General features: G+C 44.1%; 1 protein-coding gene across 1 annotated transcript in view; it reads right to left on the reverse strand.

Annotated features, from left to right (window-relative positions):
- Positions 1 to 25,381, reverse strand: part of CAPN9 (calpain 9) — a 305,702-nt gene that overhangs the window by 183,962 nt on the left and 96,359 nt on the right. Inside the window, exon 2 of the mRNA XM_073560090.1 lies at positions 24,260 to 24,329. Within this exon, the coding sequence (XP_073416191.1) occupies positions 24,260 to 24,329 (70 nt within the window). The remainder of the gene's footprint in view (positions 1 to 24,259; positions 24,330 to 25,381) is intronic.

Genomic DNA, 25,381 nt, shown 5'->3' on the forward strand with positions numbered 1-25,381 from the left:
CAAATCTAAAAAAAACCCACTCCAACTTACAAAAATATTAAGCTTTGATATTTATGAGCCTTTTGGGTTGATTGAGAACATAGTTGTTGTGCAATAATAAAAAGAATCCTCTCAAATACAACTTGCCTAATAATTCTGCACGCAGTGTATACCAGTCTAACTGAATCTTTTCAATTTTCTCCACATGGTTAATACTGGAAGAGGACTTCAAAATCCATCTAGTCAACTCCCATCACTGTTCCAGTGAAGCATTAAATGAAAAGAGCTTTTCCCACTTTAGCATATAGCGATACTTTGATTGAATATCTGTATCGTGTGATAATAGTTTGTATACAGGGTCGGTCTTCCCTTGCAGGGTCCCGAGGAAATCCCCGGTGGGCCCTTGGAGAAGAGCAGGAGAGGAGAGGAAGGAAAAAAAAATAGAGGTCATGGGCCCTTTAAATGCTTGAACAGAGCAGAGGAGAGCTGGGCTAGGGAGCAGGAAGCAGCAGGGGCCGCATTCCCAGCAGTGTCACAGCAAGCAGACGCGGCTGCAGCCATCTCTGCTAAAAGTGACATCACTCCCTGCGCCCTGCACTGCTGCTTCCTGGTTTAGAAGTGCAATGCTTCAACAAAGGCTGTGCCAGACAAGGCAAAGTAGGATACTAACAGACCTAATGAGTGTGTGTGTGTGTATGGTTATAAATGAATTGTGCATGAATGTGTATGCCTGTATATATGCATGCTATATATATGTGTGTGTGTGTGTGTGTGTATTAATGTATATACACACATACATACACACATACCCGTACATGTATGTGTATGCCTGTATATGCATGGTATTCATGGGTGTGCTCAGTCCACCTCGTACACACATGGCTCCTCTCCGTACACGTGCAGATGCTCCATACACCTCTTACACATGCAGCTCCGCTCCGTACACCTCGTACACGCGCAGCTCCGCTCCGTACACCTCGTACACGCGTAGCTCCGTTCCGTACACCTCGTACACACACGGCTCCTCTCCGTCCACTTCGTACACATGCGGCTCCGTACACACATGGCTCCTCTCCGTCCACCTCCTACACACACGGCTCTGCTCCATACACTTCATATACACGTGGCTCTGCTCCGTCCACTTCGTACACACACGGCTCCACTCCGTACACACAGCTCCTCTCCATCCACCTCATACACGCGTCGCTCCGTTCTGTACACCTCGTACACACACGGCTCCTCTCCGTCCACCTCGTACACACACAGCTCCGCTCCGTCCACTTCGTACACATGCGGCTCCGTACACACATGGCTCCTCTCCGTCCACCTCCTACACACACGGCTCTGCTCCGTACACTTCATATACACGTGGCTCTGCTCTGTCCACTTCGTACACACACGGCTCCGCTCTGTACACACAGCACCTCTCCATCCACCTCGTACACACACGGCTCCGCTCTGTACACTTCGTACACACACGGCTCCTCTCCGTACACCTCGTACACACACGGCTGCTCTCCATACATTTCGTACACACATGGCTCTGCTCCGAACACCTTGTACACACACAGCTCTGCTACATCCACCCAGTAAACCCCTCCTGACCCCACACAAACTTCCCCTCATCCAGCACCATGACAACCAGCACAGCAGAGTCTTGCATACACTGAGGCCCCTGATCATGTGGCCCTTGACTCCTCCCAACCTGTAACCTCATCACAGGTCCTGTGCACACAGAACAGCCATCACGCGCTCCTGAATGCGTGCCTGCCACCTTCTAAGCCTGCCTCAGGGACTGAGTGCTCTCCTGAATGTGCGCCTTCCACCTTCTAAGCCTGCCTCAGGGACTGAGCGTGCTCCTGAATGCACACCTTCCACCTTCTAAGCCAGCCTCAGGGACTGAGTGCTCTCCTGAATGCACGCTTTCCACCTTCTAGCCTGCCTTATGGACTGAGCGCGCTCCAGAATGTGCCTTTCGCTGCTCTAATGAACCAATTAGCATCAGGCCAATTGCAGCCTGGCAGCCAATTAAAGCACGGAGATGCACAGTCAATGAGCGGCTGCATCTCTCAGAGGCTGTTACTCCCCTGACATGCCTACTACACAGCTCACCTTCGAAGTGCAAACTCGCGAGTGGGCCCCTTAGCATGCCGGGCCCCGTCGCAGCTGCGACTGCGGTAGTTACGCCCTGCATGTGTATGTATACATGGTATATGTGTATATACAGGCATATATGTGTGTGCACGCGAATGTCTACATGTTAGTGTCTGCGTATGCATTTCTGTGTCTGCATGCACGCGTCTTTACATATGCATTTCTGTGTGCGTATGTCTTTGAGTGTCTGCATGTGAGTGTGTGTGTATGTGCGTGTCTTCCTGGGTGTGCTTGTATGTGTCTATGTGTGCATTTCTGTGTATGTGTCTTCACACGTGGATGTGCATGCTTCCCTGCATGTGTGTGTGTACTATAAAACCGCTAAAAATAAGCTTACTAGTCATTTCTATGCATTTTGCACTTTTTGTGCACATTGATGCGTTTTTTTACCGTGAAAAAACCGCATCGCGGTAAAAAACGCAGCATGCTCATTAATTTTGTGGCTTTTTCCACGGTTTTGGCTTCTTCCATGCGGTTTGAAACCGCTGCGGAAAAAAACACATCGAAACCGCCGCGGAAATATAGGTGCGGTTTCTGGAAAGGGATTCAGGTTTTTGAGCAGAAATTTTCTGCAATGTGTGCACTTAGCCTTAGAAGCATTATAATGACCCTTCTATTTTTAGGGGTGTTGTGTGGCGATGTGCTGCAGAAGACCGGAGAAGATGGAGGTCTGCGGAGAGGAGCTGTGTATGAGAAGAGTCATCATGGAGTCTGGACAAGAAAGAAAGAGAGAGACTCTAAGCAGAGATGCCACAGGTAAGATAACTGGATGTAAATGCTTATTTGTGATCCTGCCTGCGTCTCATCCATACTGTGGTTCCTGTATGGTCCGCAGTCTGATGATGACTGATAACAACAACTCCCAGTATCTCCATTGTTATGGACATATTGGGAGTTGTAGGTTCATGTGATTCCAAGGTATATGGGGCTGATCTGACGTCACAATTGATGTACCATGTACTGATGGTGGCTCAGAGGATGTATTCATGTACTGGCGTGTTTGTGCATGTTTGTCTATGTCTGTGTATCTTTAATTATATGTATTTTTGTAAGGTGTGTATGTGGCACCCCCATGACGGATGAAGTCCCCGAAGCAGGCTACAGTCACTTGTCATGCGAGTGGAGTTTGAGTAACATCAAGCAGGAGGAACTTCAATGTAACTCAGTACTGCAAGTACCTCAGATAAGCGCTAGAAAGGAGACATTCAGAACAGGCACACGAATGGGAGTGCTGTAGAGATTGATTCCATCTGCCTGGGAGTTGGCTGAGCCCCTTGTCTGGAGACCGCGGCATTGAAGTGGGCACCTGTCTGTGCCAAGAACATGAGTAAAAGAACTGGAACTGCACTCAGCTGTCTCAGCACTGCTACATCCCTGTGCCTAACACTGCACCCTTTCCCTCAACACCTATTACTACTGCCCTGGGACTACAGCTCCACCTGTGGGGAGCTTCAACATCATTGCTGCACCACACCATCTGTCCCAGAGAAGCAACCCTGCAGCGCTGGTCAAACTGACCAGAAACCACAGGTGGCGTCACAAATCATCTCAATAACTATATCCCCATCACTCTACCCCTTTTACATTGACCGCATGAGGCCACAGACCGGGTCACTGCCGCTGTGACATCTTGTACAAAAAACTAATTCTTTAAAAGATACTTTATTGTCAATTCTTAAAAAAGAGAAAGAAAACTCTCTCAAGGCACAAACAAACACACACTGATCAATTTTTTTCAAAAAGATCCAGCTCCTTCCAATAAATGGTATTACCACGACAGGTAGGAATAAATACTCTATTCTGACCCTATGGGGCCCTGTACTTAATTCCTACCTAACAGCGGGGGTTGGCACCCTCTTGGATGCAAAATGGCGCCCCCGCTCCACGGTGGCTATCCCTACTCGCCCTGTTAATTTCTCTATGTACAATATATCAATTTACAGAGCAAAAAATGGCTGAGTGCAACAATTCATATTCAATAAGACTCTTGCCAAAAACGACCAAAAAACTAAATACGGATGAAAACAGTAACTGGAGCAATCATTATTTTATGGGAACATAGTGCATGGGCGAAATACTATACTACACTACCGGTCCCTATTTATGGATATGCCTGCCTGACAGCGGAGCTGTTTCACCCTAAGTTACTCTGGTGCCCCTGCTCAACGTAGGCTATCCCTTACTGACCCTCATGATGATGGTGTCAACATTCTCTCTCTATAAGGGTATATATAGGACCAAAAAACAGCAATTATATTACAACCTATTAAAAATTTGCTGTCACAAAAATATCCCCCACACAAGTCTCAGACCAATGAGGGTTTTTTACCAACATATATCAAATGGCAACTGATAGCTTCTATGTAAGATCAGATTAAATCTCTTTCTAAATACAGGTCTCAATCAATTCAGAGGTCATATGCATGTTAAAAACATTTTCCCCCATGAATTAAAGGCCATTAGCAATGTAACCCATATCCCTCACGCTCAAACACATTGCACTATGCCCACAATGAAAATCAGCGAAAAATCATGTAAGTATAACTTAGCTCATAGCCATTATGGTGTCGCCTCAACGCGTTTCCCTCCCACGCAAGGAGTTCATCAGGAGGCTCATGATGTCCCTAGATGCTCCCTCAGAGCATCGGTTGTTGCGCCTGGTTACAGGTGTCAATCAGAGTATAGTAGCTGATGCTTATTTATAGTTACCTCGCCACTTAAATCAAATAATAGAGTAGGGGGTTAATATATCAGTGCCTCCCACATGTCTCCACATTTGATAGTGCGCCTGCGCTGGTTGTCTGGACCCTAGAGGTACTTTCTCCCCATACCTCCACTTCCTGTTAACCAGAGCTCCACCGCGCTTATGTTATTATGACCAGCGCGTCCCTCCTCTTGCCACTGCGCATGTCCAGACTCTATCAATGGATGTGCTTTTCTGTTATTGTAACCAGAGCGTCCCTCCTCTGCCATTGGGCATGTCCAGACTCTATCAATGGATGCACGCTTCTATTATTGTAACCAGCGCGTCCTTCCTCTGTCACTGTGCATGTCCAGACTATCAATGGATGCCCGCAGGATCACCTCCTGTTGGGTCGAGCTCTGCCGCGCCTATGTTATCAACATTGGCGCGTCACTCCTCTACTAATGCGCATGTCCAGGCTCTGTCAGCAACTGCACACAAAATCACAGCCTCGCTCAGTCTGGTATACCACCGCCAGACACATCACACAGTAATGCACATATTTAGACCTACTCAAGTGATCCGCCTATCTTATCGATCCATACTATGTCCAATAGACCCTACTCCAGCATAGTACCACATACCGGGTCTCTATAATAATTCTGGGAGCGCACCTGAATTCATCAGGCGCCCATCCGGAGCATTATTCAGTCGACGAACACACCATCTAATTATCACCAGGGCACACACCCCGGTTTTTATCTGTCCCACAGGTTCTCACAAAAGGTCTGAATGTGTGCATACGCATATCATATCACCCCATCAATGTATCTAAAGTGTCAAATTAACTGTGGTTATGGGCATCAGTCAACTACAGTATGCAATATGTCATAATTCAAAAAATTAGGGGATTATACTCCACCTAAAGGGGCAATAGTTATGAACATACCGGGCTACAGTAACCCAACCCTTCAATTTAAATATGTACATGTACACAAAACCTCATCTCATCCTCAAAGTATTCATACCCCAAGATATATTAGAGGTAATAACGGGTTTTCCCACACTCATGATTCACCATTTTCCCAAAATAGCTTGATATAACACAATAATAATAAATAATAAATCATACGGATCAAAGATGTACCAACTTGATCCCACCAAACCCACAAATCCTCTCATAGATCTGTGGTAAATTCAAGGCTTTCCTGTATAATTAGACATGAGGACAATTGATATCAGATATCTATTATATGGGTCCTTTTCAAATGAAGCACCCATATGTGAGCCGATCATTTATGCCCCTCGGGGCCACTGATTCCATTTTAAAGATCCACCGTGCCTCTTTCTGTAAAATCAGTCTATCCCAGTCACCCTGCCTGCCACCTTGTTTTACTACTTCCAAAACACAAAAGGAGAGCACATCTCCATTGCCCCCATGAGCCTCCCATACATGGCGGGCAACAGGGGTATCTCTCTTGTTTCTTATATCTCCCAAGTGCTCACTTATCCTCCTGAATTCCCTTTTGGTTTTACCATTGTAGTTTTTTCGACAGGAACACGTCACCATATAGACTACACCAACACTTTTACAGTTTGCAAAATCTCTGGCAAAATATCTTTTTCCATTTGATGCACTCAAAGTTTTTTCCGGATGCCACGTATCCACAAAATGAGCAATTTCCACATCTAAATGTGCCACAGACCTTTCTATCTAGCCACGTACCCTCCTGTATAGCTCTCTTATAGTGGCTATGTACGAGTCTATCTCTGATAGAACGGCCCTTACGAAAAGTAACCCCTGGTTTTCTTGAGATTATACCTGATAGGTCACCATCCGCCTGCAGAATACTCCAATGCTTACTGAGGATTCTGTAGACTTGATCCACTTGATTGTCATAAGTAACTATCACCCTCATAATATTGTTATTCTCAACTGTGGTGTCGGGTCGCAGTAACGTGTGTCTCTCCTTAACCAAAGCATTCCTAAAGGCAGGCTCCAAAACATGATCAGGGTACCCCCATTCCCTGAACCTCTCTCTGAGCTCATAAGCCTGCACCCTAAAGGTCTCCAATCTCGAGCAATTTCTTCTGGTTCTAAGATATTGACCATGGGGAATACCCCTCTTCAATGGGACAGGATGACAGCTGTTCCATCTCAAGAGGGAATTCGTGGCAGTGGGTTTCCGATACACACTTGTCATCAGGCCACCCTGGGAATCCTTTGTAATTTTTACAAGGAAGGCCAGTTCCTTATCACTGCTCTCTGAGGTAAACCTCAGACCAATGGGGTTCACATTCAGTTCTTGCACGAACCCTTCAAATTCATCCTTTGATCCCAACCACAAACACGTCGTCTATATACCGGTACCAGGCAGCCACTTTATCCACCCACCATTCTTCAGCACCGGTAAAGACCATCGTTTCCTCCCATCAGCTCAGGATGTGTTTGAGTGTGAGGGATATGGGTTACATTGCTAATGGCCTTTAATTCATGGGGGAAAATGTTTTTAACATGCATATGACGTCTGAATTGATTGAGACCTGTATTTAGAAAGATATTTAATCTGATCTTACATAGAAGCTATCAGTTGCCATTTGATATATGTTGGTAACCCACCCTCATTGGTCTGAGACTTGTGTGGGGGATATTTTTGTGACAGCAAATTTTTAATAGGTTGTAATATAATTGCTGTTTTTTGGTCCTATACATACCCTTATAGAGAGAGATTGTTGACACCATCATCATGAGGGTCAGTAAGGGATAGCCTACGTGGTGCGGGGGCACCAGAGTAACTTAGGGTGAAACAGCTCCGCTGTCAGGCAGGGATATCCATAAATAGGGACCGGTAGTGTAGTATAGTATTTTACCCGTGCACTATGTTCCCATAAAATAATGATTGCTCCAGTTACTATTTTCATCTGTATTTAGTTTTTTTGGTGGTTTTTGGCATGAGTCTTATTGAATATGAATTGTTGCACTCAGCCATTTTTTGCTCTGTAAATTGATATATTGTACATAGAGAAATTAACAGGGCGAGTAGGGATAGCCACCGTGGAGCGGGGGCGCCATTTTGCATCCAAGAGGGTGCCAACCCCCGCAGTTAGGTAGGAATTAAGTACAGGGCCCCATAGGGTCAGAATAGAGTATTTATTCCTACCTGACGTGGTAATACCATTTATTGGAAGGAGCTGGATCTTTTTGAAAAAATTGATCAGTGTGTGTTTGCTTGTGACTTGAGAGAGTTTTTTTCTCTTTTTTAAGAATTGACAATAAAGTATCTTTTAAAGAATTAGTCTTTTGTAGGAGCCGTTGGACAACTAATTTAAGTAAGCATTTCTTTGAATTCACTGTGACATCTCCCATTGAAATCAACGGGCCTGGCACCGAGTACCCCACGGCCTCTGGGGCGAGTCATGTAACAGTGCATTGAGGTGTGTGAAAACATTCATATGTTTGAGACACATTTACTAAAACTATTAGGGCTCTTTCACATGTGTTAAGGGCCCGTTACACATAGCGATATCGCTAGCAATATCGCTATAACGTCACTGGTTTTGTGACGCAGCAGCGATATTGCTAGCGATATCGCTACATGTGATACTTACCTCCGACCGGCTCCCCCGCTGGTTATCGCTGATCGCACAAGAAGGTCCTGGGCCATTTCTCGTCGTCTGCTTCCAACTGTGGCGACGAGCGACGCGTGGACGCGGGCGGGAGGATGTCTTCATCGCCTCACCTGACAGGTAAGTAGCGACCGCCGACCGCTGCTATGTCGCTGGTGAGATCTGCCTGTTTGGCAGCTCACTAGCGACCACATAGCGATGCACCAGCGCTCCTGACCGGGTCACATCGTTGTCGGGATCGCTGGTGCATCGCTAAGTGTAATGGTACCCTTAGGGAATTCTATTTGTCTTTCCATGTTTAGGAACAGACATGTGAAGTTTGCTTACCTTGTCATAGCTGTCACCTTAGGGAAGTGATTGTATGGAGCGGGTTCAGGAGCTGTGATATATAGCCGGCATCTGCCTGTAACAGCAGTGTTCAGAGCTCATCTTGATTGCTGCTGTTTTAAGTATTTAAATGCCCTTGTCAATCACGGACAGTGGCACTTAGATGGCACGATGGCCGGTGCCTGCACTCACCAGCTCCCATCAGTCCCCTGTGATGAAGTTGCAGGTTGCTGATGGGTTGTCATGTATTGCTTCCATATTAGTCGTTCATTGAAGCCCAGTCTGAGGTTGGGCTCCCTGGACGATGTTCCGATCACAGTTCCGGGACATTATTACACCACGCTCTCTTTGTAGTTAGTGGTGACTGTAATGCCTCCCTACTTGCACCGACCCCATCACAGGAAGCGACTGGCGGAAGGGAGAATAAAGTTTAATTTTCTCCCTGCAGCCAACGCTTTCCCATTAAGTCGGCTTACCAGGCTTTAAACTCCATTTACTTGCAGATCAACCCTATATCTGCAGATAAATGGCATTTCTCTAGGTGACAAGTCACCCTTACAGGGAGTCTGTCAATGCAGAATGACTGTTCAAACTAAGTCCTGCCACTCGGTGCTTCACAGTGGGGCCAATCATGTACATTCACCTTCCCACCTGCTTGTATTCCATAATTCTCCACCCCTCTCTAACGTCTAATGTGATTGACAGCTCAGTCTTCTTAGAGGCAGAGAAGGATGGAGATGGATGGAAAACAAGCAGGTGGGAAAGTGTATGTAAATGATTGGCTGCCATGATAATTGAGCTCCTCGCGGGCGGGTCGCAGCGGGCATCCCGCAGTGGACTCACTAGTGTGAAGCTACTCTAAAAGGTATTATCCAGAGATTCTGTTACAGGGAATCTGTCTCTGATTTTATGATATCCTAACTAAGGGTAACAAACTAGTGACAGATACCCATAGCAGAAAGCTGGGTCACTTAGTTGTACCAATATCTTTTATTGCAAGCTCCAGCACATAATGAGTCCTGAATATTCATGAGTTCCTGACTTTCTCCGCCCCCGCTAATTCAGTTTAAAAAAAAAAGCTGTAAATCAGGGGCCTGGTGTAGAGAATACCAGGTGCTCACGAACATCCGGACTCATCATTTGCTGCTGCCAGAAACTTATTTTCCTATTGAGATATACTACAAATATGTTTATCATTCCTTTCCTTATAATAAAAACAACATTTATGGAAGCTGTAGAGTGGGCCCCTAGAGCTAATTCCCCTGGTGGGCCCTAGGCACCCCAGTTCGACCCTGTTTGTATATGTAAGAAAGACCTTTGATTGGGGGGGTTTGAGGCACTAAAAAGTCTGCCCCAGCCTGCAGAATTCCAAGGGAGGTCATCCACCACAAAAGACTGAGAAGTAAATAAGTGTCTAATTTGTAAGTATTGATAAAAACAAGTCTTACTGAGACAAAATTGTTCCTGCAGGGAACTGAAGACTCTGAGATGGGAGGATTCAAACAATAGATTCAGTTTAGAAATCCCCAACTCTTCCCATTCCCCTAGGCACAAGTCTGCGATATGCACTTCAATAGCTTGGATAGAGATATCAGACAAAAGAAAATTTAGGTAGTTGGGGTAAATATTCCACCATAGTTCTACTAGGGTAGACATCAAATTTAATGGTAATTTATAATCTACTTTGCCAAGCAAAACCGATTCCAATAACCAATGTGTGGAACTCCTAGGAGCATTTTGCAGTTCGATCTGCATCCATTTCTGTGTCCGTTCTTCTCGCCACCAGCTCCCAATTGCGTCTAGTATGGAGGCTTTGTAATAGTTGGCTAAATTAGGGACCCCCATGCCTCCTAAATTATAATGGTGGTACATTACGTGCTATTCTGAGTTTCTTTATTGCGCAAATAAACAGATCCAGCATTAATTGTAATTTGAGAATTTCTTCGGATGGGAAGAATAAGGGAATGCACTTAAAAACATGCAAGGTTTTGTGGAAAATTAGCATTTTCACAACTTGAATTCTGGCCCACCAAGATAAAGGAAGAAGGGTCTGCCTATCCAAATCGGCTTTAATTTCCTGCAACAATGAGGTAATATTCTGTTGTACTAGTTTTTTTAGTTTTGGTTAGTTTATTATCTTCATTCCAAATAAAAGGAAATGTACGTTGAAGTTCAGATTGCAGGTCCTTTTCTATCCCCACTCCATATACCTTGGATTTTGTGGCATTCAATTTATAATATGACACCTTCGAGAAATCCAAGAGGGTCTCTAGAGAGGTCCTAACATTTTCACATGCGATAACAACATCATCAGCATAAAGACCAACCTTATGGGACACAGTCCCTATCTGAATTCCAGGAATATTCAGGTTGGATCTTATGGATACCGCCAGAAGCTCCATCACCAGTGCAAATATTACTGCTGAAAGTGGGCACCCCTGATGAGTCCTGTTTGATATGGAGAACCTCCCATACTGGAAACCTGCCGCATTAACTGATGCAACCGGGTCTGAGTACAGGGAAAGAATTGCATCTTTAATTGAACCTATCAAACCAAACTTTTTTAAAACCTCCCTCAGGTAGCCCCAGTGAACCCTGTCAAACGCCTTTTCGGCATCAAATCACAGGAGAACACCAGGGCCGTCTCTCTTTTCCAGTGTTTCCAGAATATTAATGATGCGTCGGACTCCATCTTTGGCCTGCTCTCCAGGGACAAGTCCAACCTGCTCCGAGTCAACCAAGTCAGGCAGAACCAGCATCAATCTTTTAGCAATAATTTTGGCATATAGTTTTAAATCACAATTTAGAAGGGATATAGGGAGGAAGTGGGGCTCTTTCCTGGTTTACGAAGGGTTGTAATACTAGCTTCAAGGTTCTGGGGGCTTATGGATCCATTACTTTACCACTTTATAAATGTTTTAAGTAAAAATGGGGATAGAATAGATGAGAATTGGTCAAAATATAGATTGGACAAACCATCAGGACCGGAAGCGGAGTTCTTATATAGTTATAAAGTTTACTATAATATTGCCTAAATTCATTAGCAATCTCAATTGGGTGGAATGTCTTAGACTCATCCTTTTTATCCAAAAAGTCTATCCTACTTCTGCACATCATCTTTTTAACCCTTCTGGCAAGTAGTTTCCCCGCCCTGTCCCCCATGGCATAGTGTTGTGATTTGGATTTCTTTAGATTTTTCACATAAGTAAGTAATAGTAATCCCCTAATTTGTTGTCTAGTTTGAATTATTTGTTGAGCCTTTTTACTTGAGGGGTGCTTTTCATTTAATGTCTCTAGATTACTTAAGATGTCTAATAGATTGCGTAATTTCTTTATTTCTCTTTTCCACTGCCGCCACTTTTATGAAGATCCCTCTAACAAAGGCTTTATGAGCCTCCCAAACTATCTTGTCAGAGGTCGCCCCATTGTCATTAGTGGAGAAAAAATTCTGGTGTTGTATTGTAACCAAATCCACTGTTTCTTTTTTAGAGAGTAAACATTTGTTGAGTCTCCATTTAAAAGATCTTGGGTCCAATAAGCCATCCGCAATGTCTATAGAAACATCAGACCAGGACGCAATACCAATATCAGCAGATTTACACCTGAGAAGGAGTTCATCATCAACAAAAAAATGATCAATGTGACTGTAAGAGTTGTGCCTAGGGGAAAAGAAAGTATAATCCCTCTCTAAACCATGCATGTATCTCCATACATCATGAAGACAAAATTCTTTAATAATGGAACCCATTTCCTTCCTATTTTGCGCAGGCTGGGAACAGTCTAGTGATCTATTCATCGGAGGATTAAAATCCCCCCCTATTAGTTGTAGACATTTAGCAACATCTTAAAATTTTTGTAGAAAGGATCTAAGGAACCAATCTGGGAAGAATTAGGTGCATAAACAGAGGCTATCAGAAATTGGACACCACTTAGGGAGCAGTGGAGGATAATTATTCTACCCTCTGTCATGATCCCAGTGCAGGTTTTGACCTGCACGCCTGGAGTTAATTATTGTGGCCTCTCTTTGGTTCAGGGAGAGCTTCTTATAGCCCTGGGAAACTCCAATCCCCGTCAGTTATACTTTTGCCTTTGGCCGAGTGTGGTGACCCCTGTGTGCCTGTGCCTGTTCGTTGTCTTCTAGCTTGCTTATATGATTCTGACCCGGTTCTGTCCCCCCTTGTGAGTGTGCCTGTTGATTCTATACTGCATATCTGTTTCTCTGATTTCTGACTTCTTGGCTACGTCCTGACTATCTGTTCTGTCTAATCCTTTGGTATTGTCGAGATATCTCGTGCTTTGACCCCGGCCTGATCTGTTTACGTCTCTGTCTTTGCCCCTGGGTAACTTTGTTCCATAGTTACCATTCTAGGAGTTTTCCTGCAGCTCCTACCTCTCTGGAGTTTAGGCCACGCCCATAGCAGTCACGTGCTTCAGGTCCTGCTGGTCTGAAGCACGCATCTTCTCTGCTGCTGCCCGCTCCACAGGTATCATAGAGCACAGTTTGTCTAACTCAGGACACGCGCACTGGCTCAGTGAGAAAGTGCAGTGCGGTGTTCCTGACACCCTCTGGGTCTCCTATTTTGTTATGAAGGGAAAACGGGACAGAGTTTTTAACCAGTATACCCACACCAGCTCGCTTGTTATTATGGCAAGCAAAAAATCTGTGCGGGAATCTATCATTGATTAATCTACGTGTGTCTGGTTCCAGTAGATGAGTTTCTTGGATACAGATCATATCTGCTGCCATTTTGCGGATCTCTTTCCACAGGTGGGATCGCTTACCCAGGGAATTCAATCTCTTCACATTAAGAGACATTATTCTAATACTCATATCTTATGTATATATAAGGAAGAATTCAATTAACCAGAGTATGCATAATATAACTATAACTAATAGTGGCGCCATTGAGAACAATAAATTATAGTGGAAAAAAGTCCTGCAAACAAAAAGGTAAATGCGTTCTATGACTATGAGAGCGCAGTATGGTACAAAACAATTATCAGTCAATACAACAAGTGGAGCACGAATCCCCAGCTCCATATGACAAGCAAAAAGTCAGGTGCAAGCACACATATACCATTCTATTGAGTGGGTAAGGCCCCTTTCACACATCATTTTTTTGCAACCAGTCGAATTTTGAAAAAAACGGATACGGCGACTGATGCCGCTGGATCCTTTTTTTCATTGACTTGTATTAGCGATGGATTGCGACGGATGGCCTCACGTTTCAACCGTCGTTCACTGGATCCGTCGAAAATTGTTTGTCAGTCGGCCGGAGACGACGGACAAAGTAACATTTTTTGTCAACGTTGAAAAATCGGACAGCGACGGATCTGTCCGTTGTTTGCTAGAATGGACGCCTTTGGGGGCAGGATCTGTTGTCATCCGTCAAATGACGGAATCTGGAGACGGATTCCGGTTTTTTAACTTTGCGTGCTCCAATTTTTTATTACCTGTACTCCCTGCCCAACCTGTACTCCCTGCCCACTTCCACCAGTCTCCTTCCACACCCATCATGCCCCAAATACAACCCTCTTCTCCACCCACCACCTGTTCTGTCTCCCAATCTCTCCACTCCACCCCTCAAACCTTACCAAATCCCATCCCCACTCTCGTTTTTTTTTCCACCCATCCTCTTGGTTTCTCCACCCCTTCACCTTTATCTTCCGATCTGTCACCACCACAATCCACTCTCCATACTCCCACTATCGAAGTGGTCTGATCTGTCAGCCCCTCCAGTACTATCTCCACCCCAAACTATCTTCATTTATAGTTCTTTAATAAATAAAAATACTTTTTGATAAAAAGCTTTATTGTCTCTCATTTATCTAATGAGTCCAATACTTTGGGTAACAAGGTCCAATACTTTGGGTAACAAGGTCCAATACTTTGGGTAACAAGGTCCCATACTTTGGGTAACAAGGTCCAATACTTGGGGTAACAAGGTTCAAACCTTTGGTTAAAATAGAAAAAATTCATGGTTTAAAAAGCGGTTCCGTTGAAAAATGGAAGAAACGGATGAAAAAACTGATGCATCGGATCTGTTTTTTCACAGCATCCGCTAGTCGACAGAGGTAGACGTAAGCAAAAGGATTGACAATCTCAATTAACTCGTAAGGACCAATAAACCTGGGACCTAGCTTATCAGAAGGAGCTTTCAGATGTATGTTCTTGGTAGGCAACAATATCTCCTACCAGGAATATAGGTCCTACAGTCCATCGCTTGCCAGCAAAATATTTATGTTTGCCCTGAGCCTCCCCAATTTTCTTCTGTACCTCCCTCCACACCTCCCCCAACCGATGAACTGCAGAATCAGCCCCTGGACATCCTGAATCCAGCCTGAAAAATTTTACAAAATGGGGGTGATAACCATAGTTATAGAAGAATAGAGAGGTGCCAATGGACTGATTAACCCGATTATTAAATGCAAACTCAGCCATTGGCAACGAAGAACACCAGTCACCCTGCTGAGACGTAGCAAGACACTGCAAAATCTGCTCAAGTGACTGATCGGTTCTCTCTGTCTTACCGTTGGTCTTAGGATAGCTGGCCGAGGAAAAGATCAAGCAAACACCCAATCTTTCAAAAAATGCCCTCCAAAATTTGGGCACAAATTGCACCCTTTTATCAGAAACCACACTGAAATGCATGCCATGCAACTTCACAACATGCTCAACAAACAACTTACATAATGTTTCTGCATTAGGCCGTCCTGCCAAAGGTACAAAATGCACCTGTTTACTCAATCTGTCAACCACTACCCAGATCACAGTTTTGCCATTGGAAGGAGGGAGATCAGTGATAAAATCCATGGACACACAAGTCCAAAGTTTATCCAGAATTGGCAAAGGCACCAATTCCCCGGCCGGCCGGTTATGGGAGCTCTTAGCACGGGCACAGGTATCACAAGTAGACACAAACCTAGCAACAGCAGAGGTCATGGAGGACCACCAAAACAGCCTAGCAATGGCTTTCCAGGAGCCCACTGAGAGCAGAGTTGTGGAATTCCTGGACAACCCTCGAAATCACATCACGAGGAGGGGGTAAGATGGACAATAAGCCCCACCCATCGGACCAGACCGAGCATATTTACATGCACCACGGGAGGAATAAAAACGGTATTTATGTATCATTGGTGGGGAGTCAAGGGGTATAAAAAGTACTTGTATAATGCAGAGCTGACACTAAATTGAATGATATTTTTACATGATATGCCAAAAAAGTGGTTACAGATTCCCTTTAATAGCGGGCACAGCAGCAGCTGGCAGCTTCCTGCAGCGGCCGGGCTATCAAGGGTGCCTGCTATTAAAGATCAATGAATATTCACTGCTCTGCACGCCTATAGGATGCATACCGGGAGGGGATGAGGGGGCCATGCATGCCATAATGGGGATGGAGGCCATGTCTAGCAGGATATGGATGAGGGGGCTATGCATACCAGGATGGGTATGAGAGGACCATGCATACCAGGATGGAGATGAGGGGACCGTGCATACCAGGATGGGGATGAGGGGACCATATATACACCAGAACGGGGATATTAGTTCAGAATTAACCACATTTTTTCTTTATACCTAATTTGGACGTGTTCGTGTGTCTGTGCACAATAAGTCATCCACAGCCCAACCGTCTGTCTGTGCGCAATGAGTCATCCACAGCAACTTAGGTATCCATTGTTACTACCACTATCAGCTAACTGACTATATATGTGGGCGTAACCATGCATACCCAAGTACTGTAAGGCCCTGTATAGGAGTTAAGTGACATATCTAATAAGGAAAGGAGCTCTCCCTGGTGACAAGTTAATGCATAAGCCTTTTTTAATGTTAGCCTGTGAGGCAACACTGTGAAGCAACAGTGTGAGGCAACATTGCAAAGATGGATCAAATTAATCGCGCTGCTGCACGGAGAGAAGCGAATCGCATACGGATGCGTAACCTGCGTCTTAATGAAACAGAAGATGAACTAAATTGTCAAAGAACTGCTAATGCAGCCCGACAGAGGGTGGCCAGAGCAAGAGAAACGAATGAAGTAACTGAATCACGTAGAACATTTAATGCTGCACGACAACGAGCAACACACAATGCACAAAGTGATACACAAATTTCACAAAGATGAGAACAAGATAGAAGACGTGTCCAAAATGCAAGAGCCACTCGTCGATGGCAAGTTACATTTGCCGCTAGAGGGCTTCTTAATCAAATTAATGAGACACGTATTGAAGAGCACTATGCTGGCAAACTGACATTTCGATGTCAGTTCTGCCAATCTAAAAATTTCAAAGACGAAATGGCGCAGGACAATACATTCCGTTCCTCCTGCAAGAGAGGGCGCATTCAATTACGTCCCATTCATATGGATGATCAATTTGTCAAGTTGATGAAAGGAGAGCATCAGCACTCCAATAACTTTATGGCTAATATAAAGCAATTCAATAGCTCTTTTGCTTTGGCATCAATGGGAGCACAAGTAGCATCACCCCTTGGGCATGGTCCATACTGTTTTCGAATTCATGGACAAATTTACCACAGAACTGCTCCATTGCATCCACTGTGGGTAGTACTATGCCCAGATTTATATCTTGGACAGTGAAGAAGCATGAAGTACAAGAAGTCAAGCAAATAAAAAGTGCCTCCCAGCACTGCTGTCATCTCTTGGAGAGAAAATGAAAGCAATTAACCTACTTGCAAGAGCCTTCACAATAATGAGGGAATTTGAAAGAGAGGAAGCGAGGATTGCTGAATTAGAAAATCGCGATCCACTCGAAATAACAATGTCAATTATAAATGACTACAATGATAACCAGAGGCGCTACAGTGCACCAAGGTGCAATGAAGTAGCTATAATTAATCAAAATGCATTGGGTGAGCCCCCATTTAATAGGGACATCAGAGTTCACCTGAAAAGTGAAAACCAAACAGTTCAAATCAGCTTTCTTCACAGAAAGTGTGATGCAATGACATATCCACTTACATTCCCATATGGGGACAGTGGATGGACAATGAATTTGACAACTCCAATTGCCCTAAGTGTGCAACATCAAGGAATTGGTGACATTCATCTACCATCCATACCAGTGGATCAAGATCGACAAGAAAAAAAAAAATCACCCTGTTGCAGTACTATGCATACAGGCTTGCCACTCGTGACGACTTCAATCCCCTTATAAATGCTGGGAAGTTGACGCAACAATTTATCGTTGACAGTTATGTCAAAATTGAATCTGACAGGATCGAATATATAAAACAAAATCAAAAGGCATTACGCGTCGATAGTTATGCCAGCAATATGAATCACATCCATAATGCTGCATTTGACCAAGGGCTAAAAGCTGGGACACCAGTAATTTTACCATCCAGTTTCACTGGAAGCCCAAGAGCTATGCAGCAAAATTACCAAAACGCCATGACAACTGTCAGAAAATTCGGAAAACCGAATCTTTTTGTTATGATGACCTGCTGTAACCCAAAGTTGAAAGAAATTACTGAAAACTTAGAACCATGGCAAAGGCCAGAGTTCAGACCAGATTTGGTTGCACGAGTATTTAAAATCAAACTCCAAGCCGTGCTTAACGAGATGTTGAAAAAGCACATTTTTGGACATGTAGTTGCCTATGTGCATGTAATAGAATTTCAAAAGCGTGGACTACCACACGCTCACATGCTCTCAATCCTCGGAAAGGAAGATAAACCGAGGGACAAAGAAAGAATTGACGAATTGGTCTCTGCTGAAATCCCAAATGAGACAGCAAATCCAAAACTGCATGGAGGCAGTGATGAAGCACATGATTCATGGCCCATGTGGCGAGGAACAACCTGGTACTATATGCATGACAGATGGTCAATGCGCAAAAAAATTCCCAAAGGATTTTAATACAGAGACAAACCCCAATGTTGATGGTTACCCACAGTACCGTCAATGCAATACTGGGAAAACCAGACGAGGAAAGCGAGAAATCGACAATAGATGGGTAGTTCCATACAAACCCTATTTATTACTCAAGTACAATTGCCATATCAATGTTGAGATATGTGCTTCCATAAAAAGTGTTAAATATCTTTTCAGATATTTATACAAAGGGCATGACTGTGCCAATATCAAGTTTGATACATTAAACTGGAATGAACCAGCCATGTACCTAGATTCTCGGTATATAAGCGCCCCTGAGGGCATGTGGAGAATCAGAAAAAATAAAATGCATGATGCTTCACATACCATTAAAAGGCTGGCTGTGCACCTTGAAAACATGCAGCAAGTGTTTTTAGAAGATGGTAAGCAGGATATGGTTATTTCGGACTCAACAGCCTCTACACTGCAGACTTATTTTGAGCTAAACAGAGTTGACACTTCCGCCTGTCAGTATTTTTACAGTGAAATCCCTGAACACTATGTCTGGGAAAGAAATGCTGTACCAGAAGGATGGAAAAAACGACGGGTTCAATTTGGGAAAACAACTGCCCGAATGTATACAGTTCTCTTTAACAAATGGTGAGCTGTATTACCTAGGACTCCTTTTACTTCACGTAAGAGCAGCAAAGGCTTATGCTGACTTAAGGACTGTCAATGGAGTCGTACATGACACGTATAAAATTGCGTGCATTGATCTTCAGCTTTTGGAAGATGATTCCCAATGGGAAGACGGTATAACGGATGCAATCGCTTTCAAAATGCCCTACCAACATGGAAACTTATTTGCTATAATTTGTGTAAATGGGGAACCAGCTAAACCATTGGCATTATGGCAAAAATATAAAACCAAATTTATGGAGGATTACACCAGGCGGTATGCTCCATAAATTGCTGAGCAACTGGCTCTTCGTGATATTAATGAAGTGCTCTTAAGCAATAAAAAGTCCTGTGCTGACTACGGATTGCCAGCTCCAGTAAATGTTCCGGATGAAATACTGGACCAACTGAATTATGCTGCAATAAAGCAGGAGGCTGAGCAATTGAAAGCTATGCTTAATGAAGCTCAGAAATCAGCTTTCGATGCAATTATGCAAGCAGTCAATGCTGCATCACAGCCAGACGACACAAGCTCACACTCTTTTTTTCTAGATGGCCCAGGAGGCAGTGAGGAGACATTTTTGTACAACTGCTTGCACAAGAAACTACAAGCAGAAAAGAAGTCTATTTGCTCTTTAGCCTCTACTGGATTGGCTGCATTACTACAAAACGGTAGCATCTACCATTCCAAGTTTGGCCTTGGAATTACAACAAGTGAGACCACAGTGTCAAAAATTAAGCCAACCACACTTCAAGCAAAGGAGCTTATGGAGTCATCTGTCATTATTTGGGAAGAAGTAAGAATGATTCCCTGTTTAAATATGAACGCTGTGGATAATTTGCTCCAATACATATGTAGAAAAAAAAGACCATTTGGTGGAAAAGTTTTCATGAACAGTGGTGACTTTCGTCAAACCCTACCAACAGTGGAAGCTGGAAAAAGAGCCCACATTGTACAGTCCACCATTAAATACTCAAAATTCTGGAATCAGTTTTCATGGTTCCAGTTACATCAGAATATGAGAACGTCTCACGACAAAGTTGAATACAACTCCTGGTTACTCAAACTTGGCAATGGAGGGTTGTTAAATGAATATCGTCTACCAGAAGACACAATTGAAATCTCGAATTCTTATATTGAAGCGGGTGATTTAATTACAGCTATTTTTGGAGACTCAATTGAGATTACCTATGCAACAGTAGAAGCAATTGCCAATAAAGCAATTCTTACGCCATTGAATGATGATGTTCATGCCTTGAACGACAAAATTCTTAGTCAAATGCAAGGTGAACACTCAACATATCACTCCGTCAACATAACTACGGAAGAGGAGGGTGTGATTCTCACAGATTACCCTGTAGAGTTTCTTAACTCTTTGAATCCCACTGGGTTGCCTCCTCATGAACTAAAGCTGAAACCAGGAGCTGTAATTATGCTCCTGCATAATCTTAACAGAAAGCGTGATTTTGTGAACTCATTTTCTGGTCTGCCTCTGGTTTCTGGTGAGGGAACTGTTTGTGCCGACAGAGGAGTTGTGGGTTCTCTTTCTGGGCTCCCTCTGGTGGTGGCAGGAGGTAATGAAGCTGATCTAATTAACAGAGACCTGCCACCTGATAATGAGGACAACGATTGGACATTTGGAGTCTCAGACTGGATTTAAGACAGCCCACTCCCTATTCCCATGCTGGTGATTATTTACTGCCTCCTGAGGTCTTGGTTACCAGCTCAGTTCCTGTCTTCTCAAGCTAAGTTTTCTCTGCTAATGTTCACATTTGATTTGGTTTTGTCTATTCAGTTTTTGTGTGGTCAGCCAGCCCCGGCTGGGGCTGTGCTGAATTTCCACTCTTATGTTACTGTATGTGCCAGTTTGCTTTTTGTCCCTTATTAGATTGACCTCTTTTTGCTCTGTTCTCAGAATATGCCAGAGTGCTGATATAGTGGGTGAAGTCTAGTGACTTCAGGGGTTTTTTTACTATCAGAAGTGTTGGACATTTTTTGCAGGTTTTTTTGGCGTGATTGCAGACAGTATCTTTCCTTTCCTGTCCTTTCTAGTTAGGCTAAGTGCACACGTACCGGAACTCTCGCGGAAATTACCGCGAGAATTCCGGAGTTCCAGTCCGCGGGAAAATCGCATTTTAAATTCCCGCAATTTTCCCATGGAAAAACTAGCATTTTGCAAGCGTAATTAGCTTGCAAAATGCTAGCGTTCTCCAAGCGATCTGTAGCATCGCTTGGAGAACTGATTGACAGGTTGGGTCACACTCGTCAAACATAGTGTTTGACGAGTGTGACCAACTTTTTACTACTGAGGCCGCCTATGCAGCATCAATAGTAAAAGATAGAATGTAAAAAAAAAAAAAAACGGTGTTATTCTCACCCTCCGACGTCCCGCGCATCCGTTCCCAGTAATCCTTTGCGAAAATGCCCGTGATGACGTCAGTTCTCGTGGGATCGCGACGTCTCGCGGTAATTCGCGATGACGTCGCGCGAATGACCGCGAGACTTTGCAAAAATGCTCGCGATGGCGTCCCTTCTCGCGGGATCGCGAAGGATTACTGGGAACGGGAGCGTGAAGAGAAGCGGGAAGGCTGCGCGGGACGTCGGAGGGTGAGAATAACAATATTTTTTATTTTAAATTCTATTTTTTACAGGGATATGGTACCCAAAGCCCGGAGGACAGTCTCCTCTCCTCCGGACCGTGGGTACCATCCGCAATTGTTCTGCTTACTTTCCGCATGGTGTGCACAGCCACATGCGGAAAGTAAGCGGAACAATGCATTCCTATGGGTGCGGGATCGCCGCGATTCCGCAAATTAATGAGCATGCTGCGTTTTTTACCGCGAAGCGATTCCGCCGCGGTAAAAACCGCAGCATTAGCACAGCATTGCGGAATCCCATAGGAATGCATGGGATGCTTATTTTTCGCATTTTCGCGGCAAAATCGCGCGGTTAAAACCGCCGCGGAAACGCGAAAAAAACGCCACGTGTGAACTCAGCCTGAGTGTGGGCCCCATCATTTGCTCAGCCTATTTTCCTACCTGTGTTTGTGCTTTCATCTTGTTTCACCTTCAATACATGTGTGGGGGCTGTCTATTCCTCTAGGGTCTGCTCTGGGGCAGTTTAGATTTCCCCTTTTCTTGCTTTAGGCTTATTTAGTCCTCCGGCTGTGACGAGGCGTCTAGAATCATCGTAGGTACGCTCCACGGCTGCTGTTAGTTGTGTGGTTAGGATCAGGGGTCTGCAATCCGCGGAGTTACCAACCTCTCTGGCTTTCTGTGACTTGACATGGTTTTGTTTTCCTCCTCGGTGACCCAATCATAACAGCGTGACCTTTGTAATGGCACAAGGCGTTATGTGAAAAGCTTAGAAGCAAACGTTATTCATGCCATTGCTTTAAATGGAAAAGCAAAGGGTCAGACAGTTCTTATTCCAAGAATTGACCTGATTTTCAAAGATAAAAACTTGCCAGTCCAGATGTGACGGCGTCAGTTTCCTGTCATGTTAGCTTTTGCAATGACGGTCAATAAATGTCAGGGACAGTCCTTGGATATTGTAGGAATTTATTTGCCTCTCCCAGTGTTTTCACACGGGCAGTTATATGTGGTTTCTCCACGGGAAAGAAAAGCCAACAAATAAAGGTCAAAATATTTGAGACCCGGAAGCAAGGTAAACTTATTCCTAACATTGACAAATGGTTTACTATCAACTGTGTGTACAAAGAAGTATTTTATTAAAATTTTTAACAATTGTAAAAGCCCCAAAGTTTTGTACACAAAAGCGGGACTAAAGCCCCCGTCTCACATAGCGAGATCACTAGCGAGATTGCTGAAGCGTCACTGATTTTGTGATGCAACAGCGATCTTGCCAGCGATCTCGTTTTGTGTGACTCGCAGCAGCAACCGCCCCCCCCGTTGGATATCGCTGATCGTGCTCGAATGTCTTGGGCCATTTTTTCATCGTTGGCGTCCCGCTGGCCAGCGCGCATCGCTATGTTTGACGCCGATGAGCGACCTCGTTGGTGAAGCAGAACTCAGGGACGCAGGTGGGAATAGTCAGAATAGCTGCTGTGTGACAAGGTACCAACGACCGCCGAGGTTGTTATATGGATCGCCGGATCGTTGCTGCGTCGCTGAAGAGATCTGCCTGTTTGGCAGCTTACTAGTGACCATTTATCGACACACTAGCGATCCTTACCAGGTCGTATCGTTGTCAGGATCGCTGGTGCGTCGCTAAGTGAAACGGGACCCTAACTCCTAGCTGTGGTCTATGAACCAAACATTAGGCATGGGCAGGGCCTTGGGGGCAGATCCCAAGTGCGCTCAACCATGTTAAATAGCTCAGGAACATTGAGGGATAGCGCTATCGGATCGCTCTACCGGTTCATTTCCTTTAGGAATAGAGCTATGGGATAGCTCTACCCATGCACTTTCTTCATGGATAGAGCTATCGAATAGCTCTACCCGAACAGTATTAACTACAGAGCTTTTTCATACACAAGGTAGGAGAGGTACACCAGGTATTTGTGTTTGCTGTTAGTCTGCACATACGCCAGTCTGGTGCGTGGTTACACCCCATTGCGAGGTCAGTCTGATGCGTAGTTACACCCCATTGCATAGTTCGTAATCCCAGCGCACACCCGAAGGGCGCGCAATCACTCGTTTTTTCCAATTTCCTCCTCTAAAACCTAGGTGCATCTTATGGTCCAGTACATCTTATAGTCCGAAAAAATAGTCCGAAAAATAGGGTAATAGTAATTCTACATTTCCAATAGATACACTGGTGGACACATAAATAAAGGAGTCCCTGTGCAAGAACAGTATTTGGGCCCTTTACAGCCCTATAAAACAAAATTACACCTTTTTTTGGAGGTAGAAATGGTCCCCCTTACATCTTGGGCCCCTTTGCGGTTGCACCATGTCCACCACTGATTAGATTGACTTACAGGAATTAAATTTACAGTACTACAAGTGCCAAACTTACCAAGGTCTCCTTGACAAACATCTGTTCTTGAAGCGTCACCTAAAATAAACTCAGGATCTTTAACAATTTCCTGGAAAACAAGAAAAAAACCTGTCAAAATATTTTAAACGCAATCTGTGGCATTATGCTCTCTTTGGGTAAAGAACTTAATATTACTAATGCACTGCATTAAGTGAAAGATTTTGCTAAAAAAAAAAAAAAGAAAAAGAAAACTGACAATTAACCTTTGCTACAAAAAATAGTTGGCAATGTATACACATTTAAAATTAATACTTAATCATCACATTAAACTTATATACTGGGTGCACATATCACTGTAGCTTTGCAGCTCTGGGGTTATGTGTTAAAATCCACCAAGGACAACATCTGCAAGGAGTTTGTATGTTCTCCCCATTTTTATAAAAGGAGAGATACAGGGCGCATCCACTGTGTGAAATCCGTATAAAACAATTAAAATTGTGGAACAGTAAGGAAGGTGCTCACCTATTGGGGTTGTGAGGAAGTCACAACACCCATGAACGCTTAAGAAGCAGCAGCAAGTCTGCACAGGGTCCTAGGACAGAATTGCAGAAATGACGTGGAAGTGCAATAAGGACTGCGCTTGCTTCTGGTAGAGTAAAGGGTTCTTTATTCAGCCAACGCGTTTCCTGAGCCTACTGGCTCACTTCATCTGCCCTGATGAAGTGAGCCAGCAGGCTCAGGAAACGCGTTGGCTGAATAAAGAACCCTTTACTCTACCAGAAGCAAGCGCAGTCCTTATTGCACTTCCACGTCATTTCTGCAATTCTCCCCATTTTTATGTGAGTTTCCTCCGGGTACTCCGGTTTCCTCCCACATTCCAAAGACTTAAGGATTGGTAATTTAGATTGTGAGCCCCAATGGACACAGAAATAACATTATCTGTAAAGCCCTGTGAAATGGGATGGAGCTACATTAATGACAGTAAAAGCAAATGGAAAAATTATGAGAGTCCCCCTTGTTTCTCCAAGATAGCTCTAATATCTTTTGAGGTATTAACTTGACAAGACCTCTGTAACTATATTATGGTATCTTGAATGAAGACATTAGGAACTAACCCTCTAAAGAGAATCTGTGACCAATATTTTTCTCCCCCATCTGAAA

Source organism: Dendrobates tinctorius, unplaced genomic scaffold (genome assembly GCF_039654945.1).
Source record: "Dendrobates tinctorius isolate UK_male_01 unplaced genomic scaffold, ASM3965494v1 ptg000293l, whole genome shotgun sequence".
In the NCBI taxonomy this organism is placed as follows: Eukaryota; Metazoa; Chordata; class Amphibia; order Anura; family Dendrobatidae; genus Dendrobates; species Dendrobates tinctorius.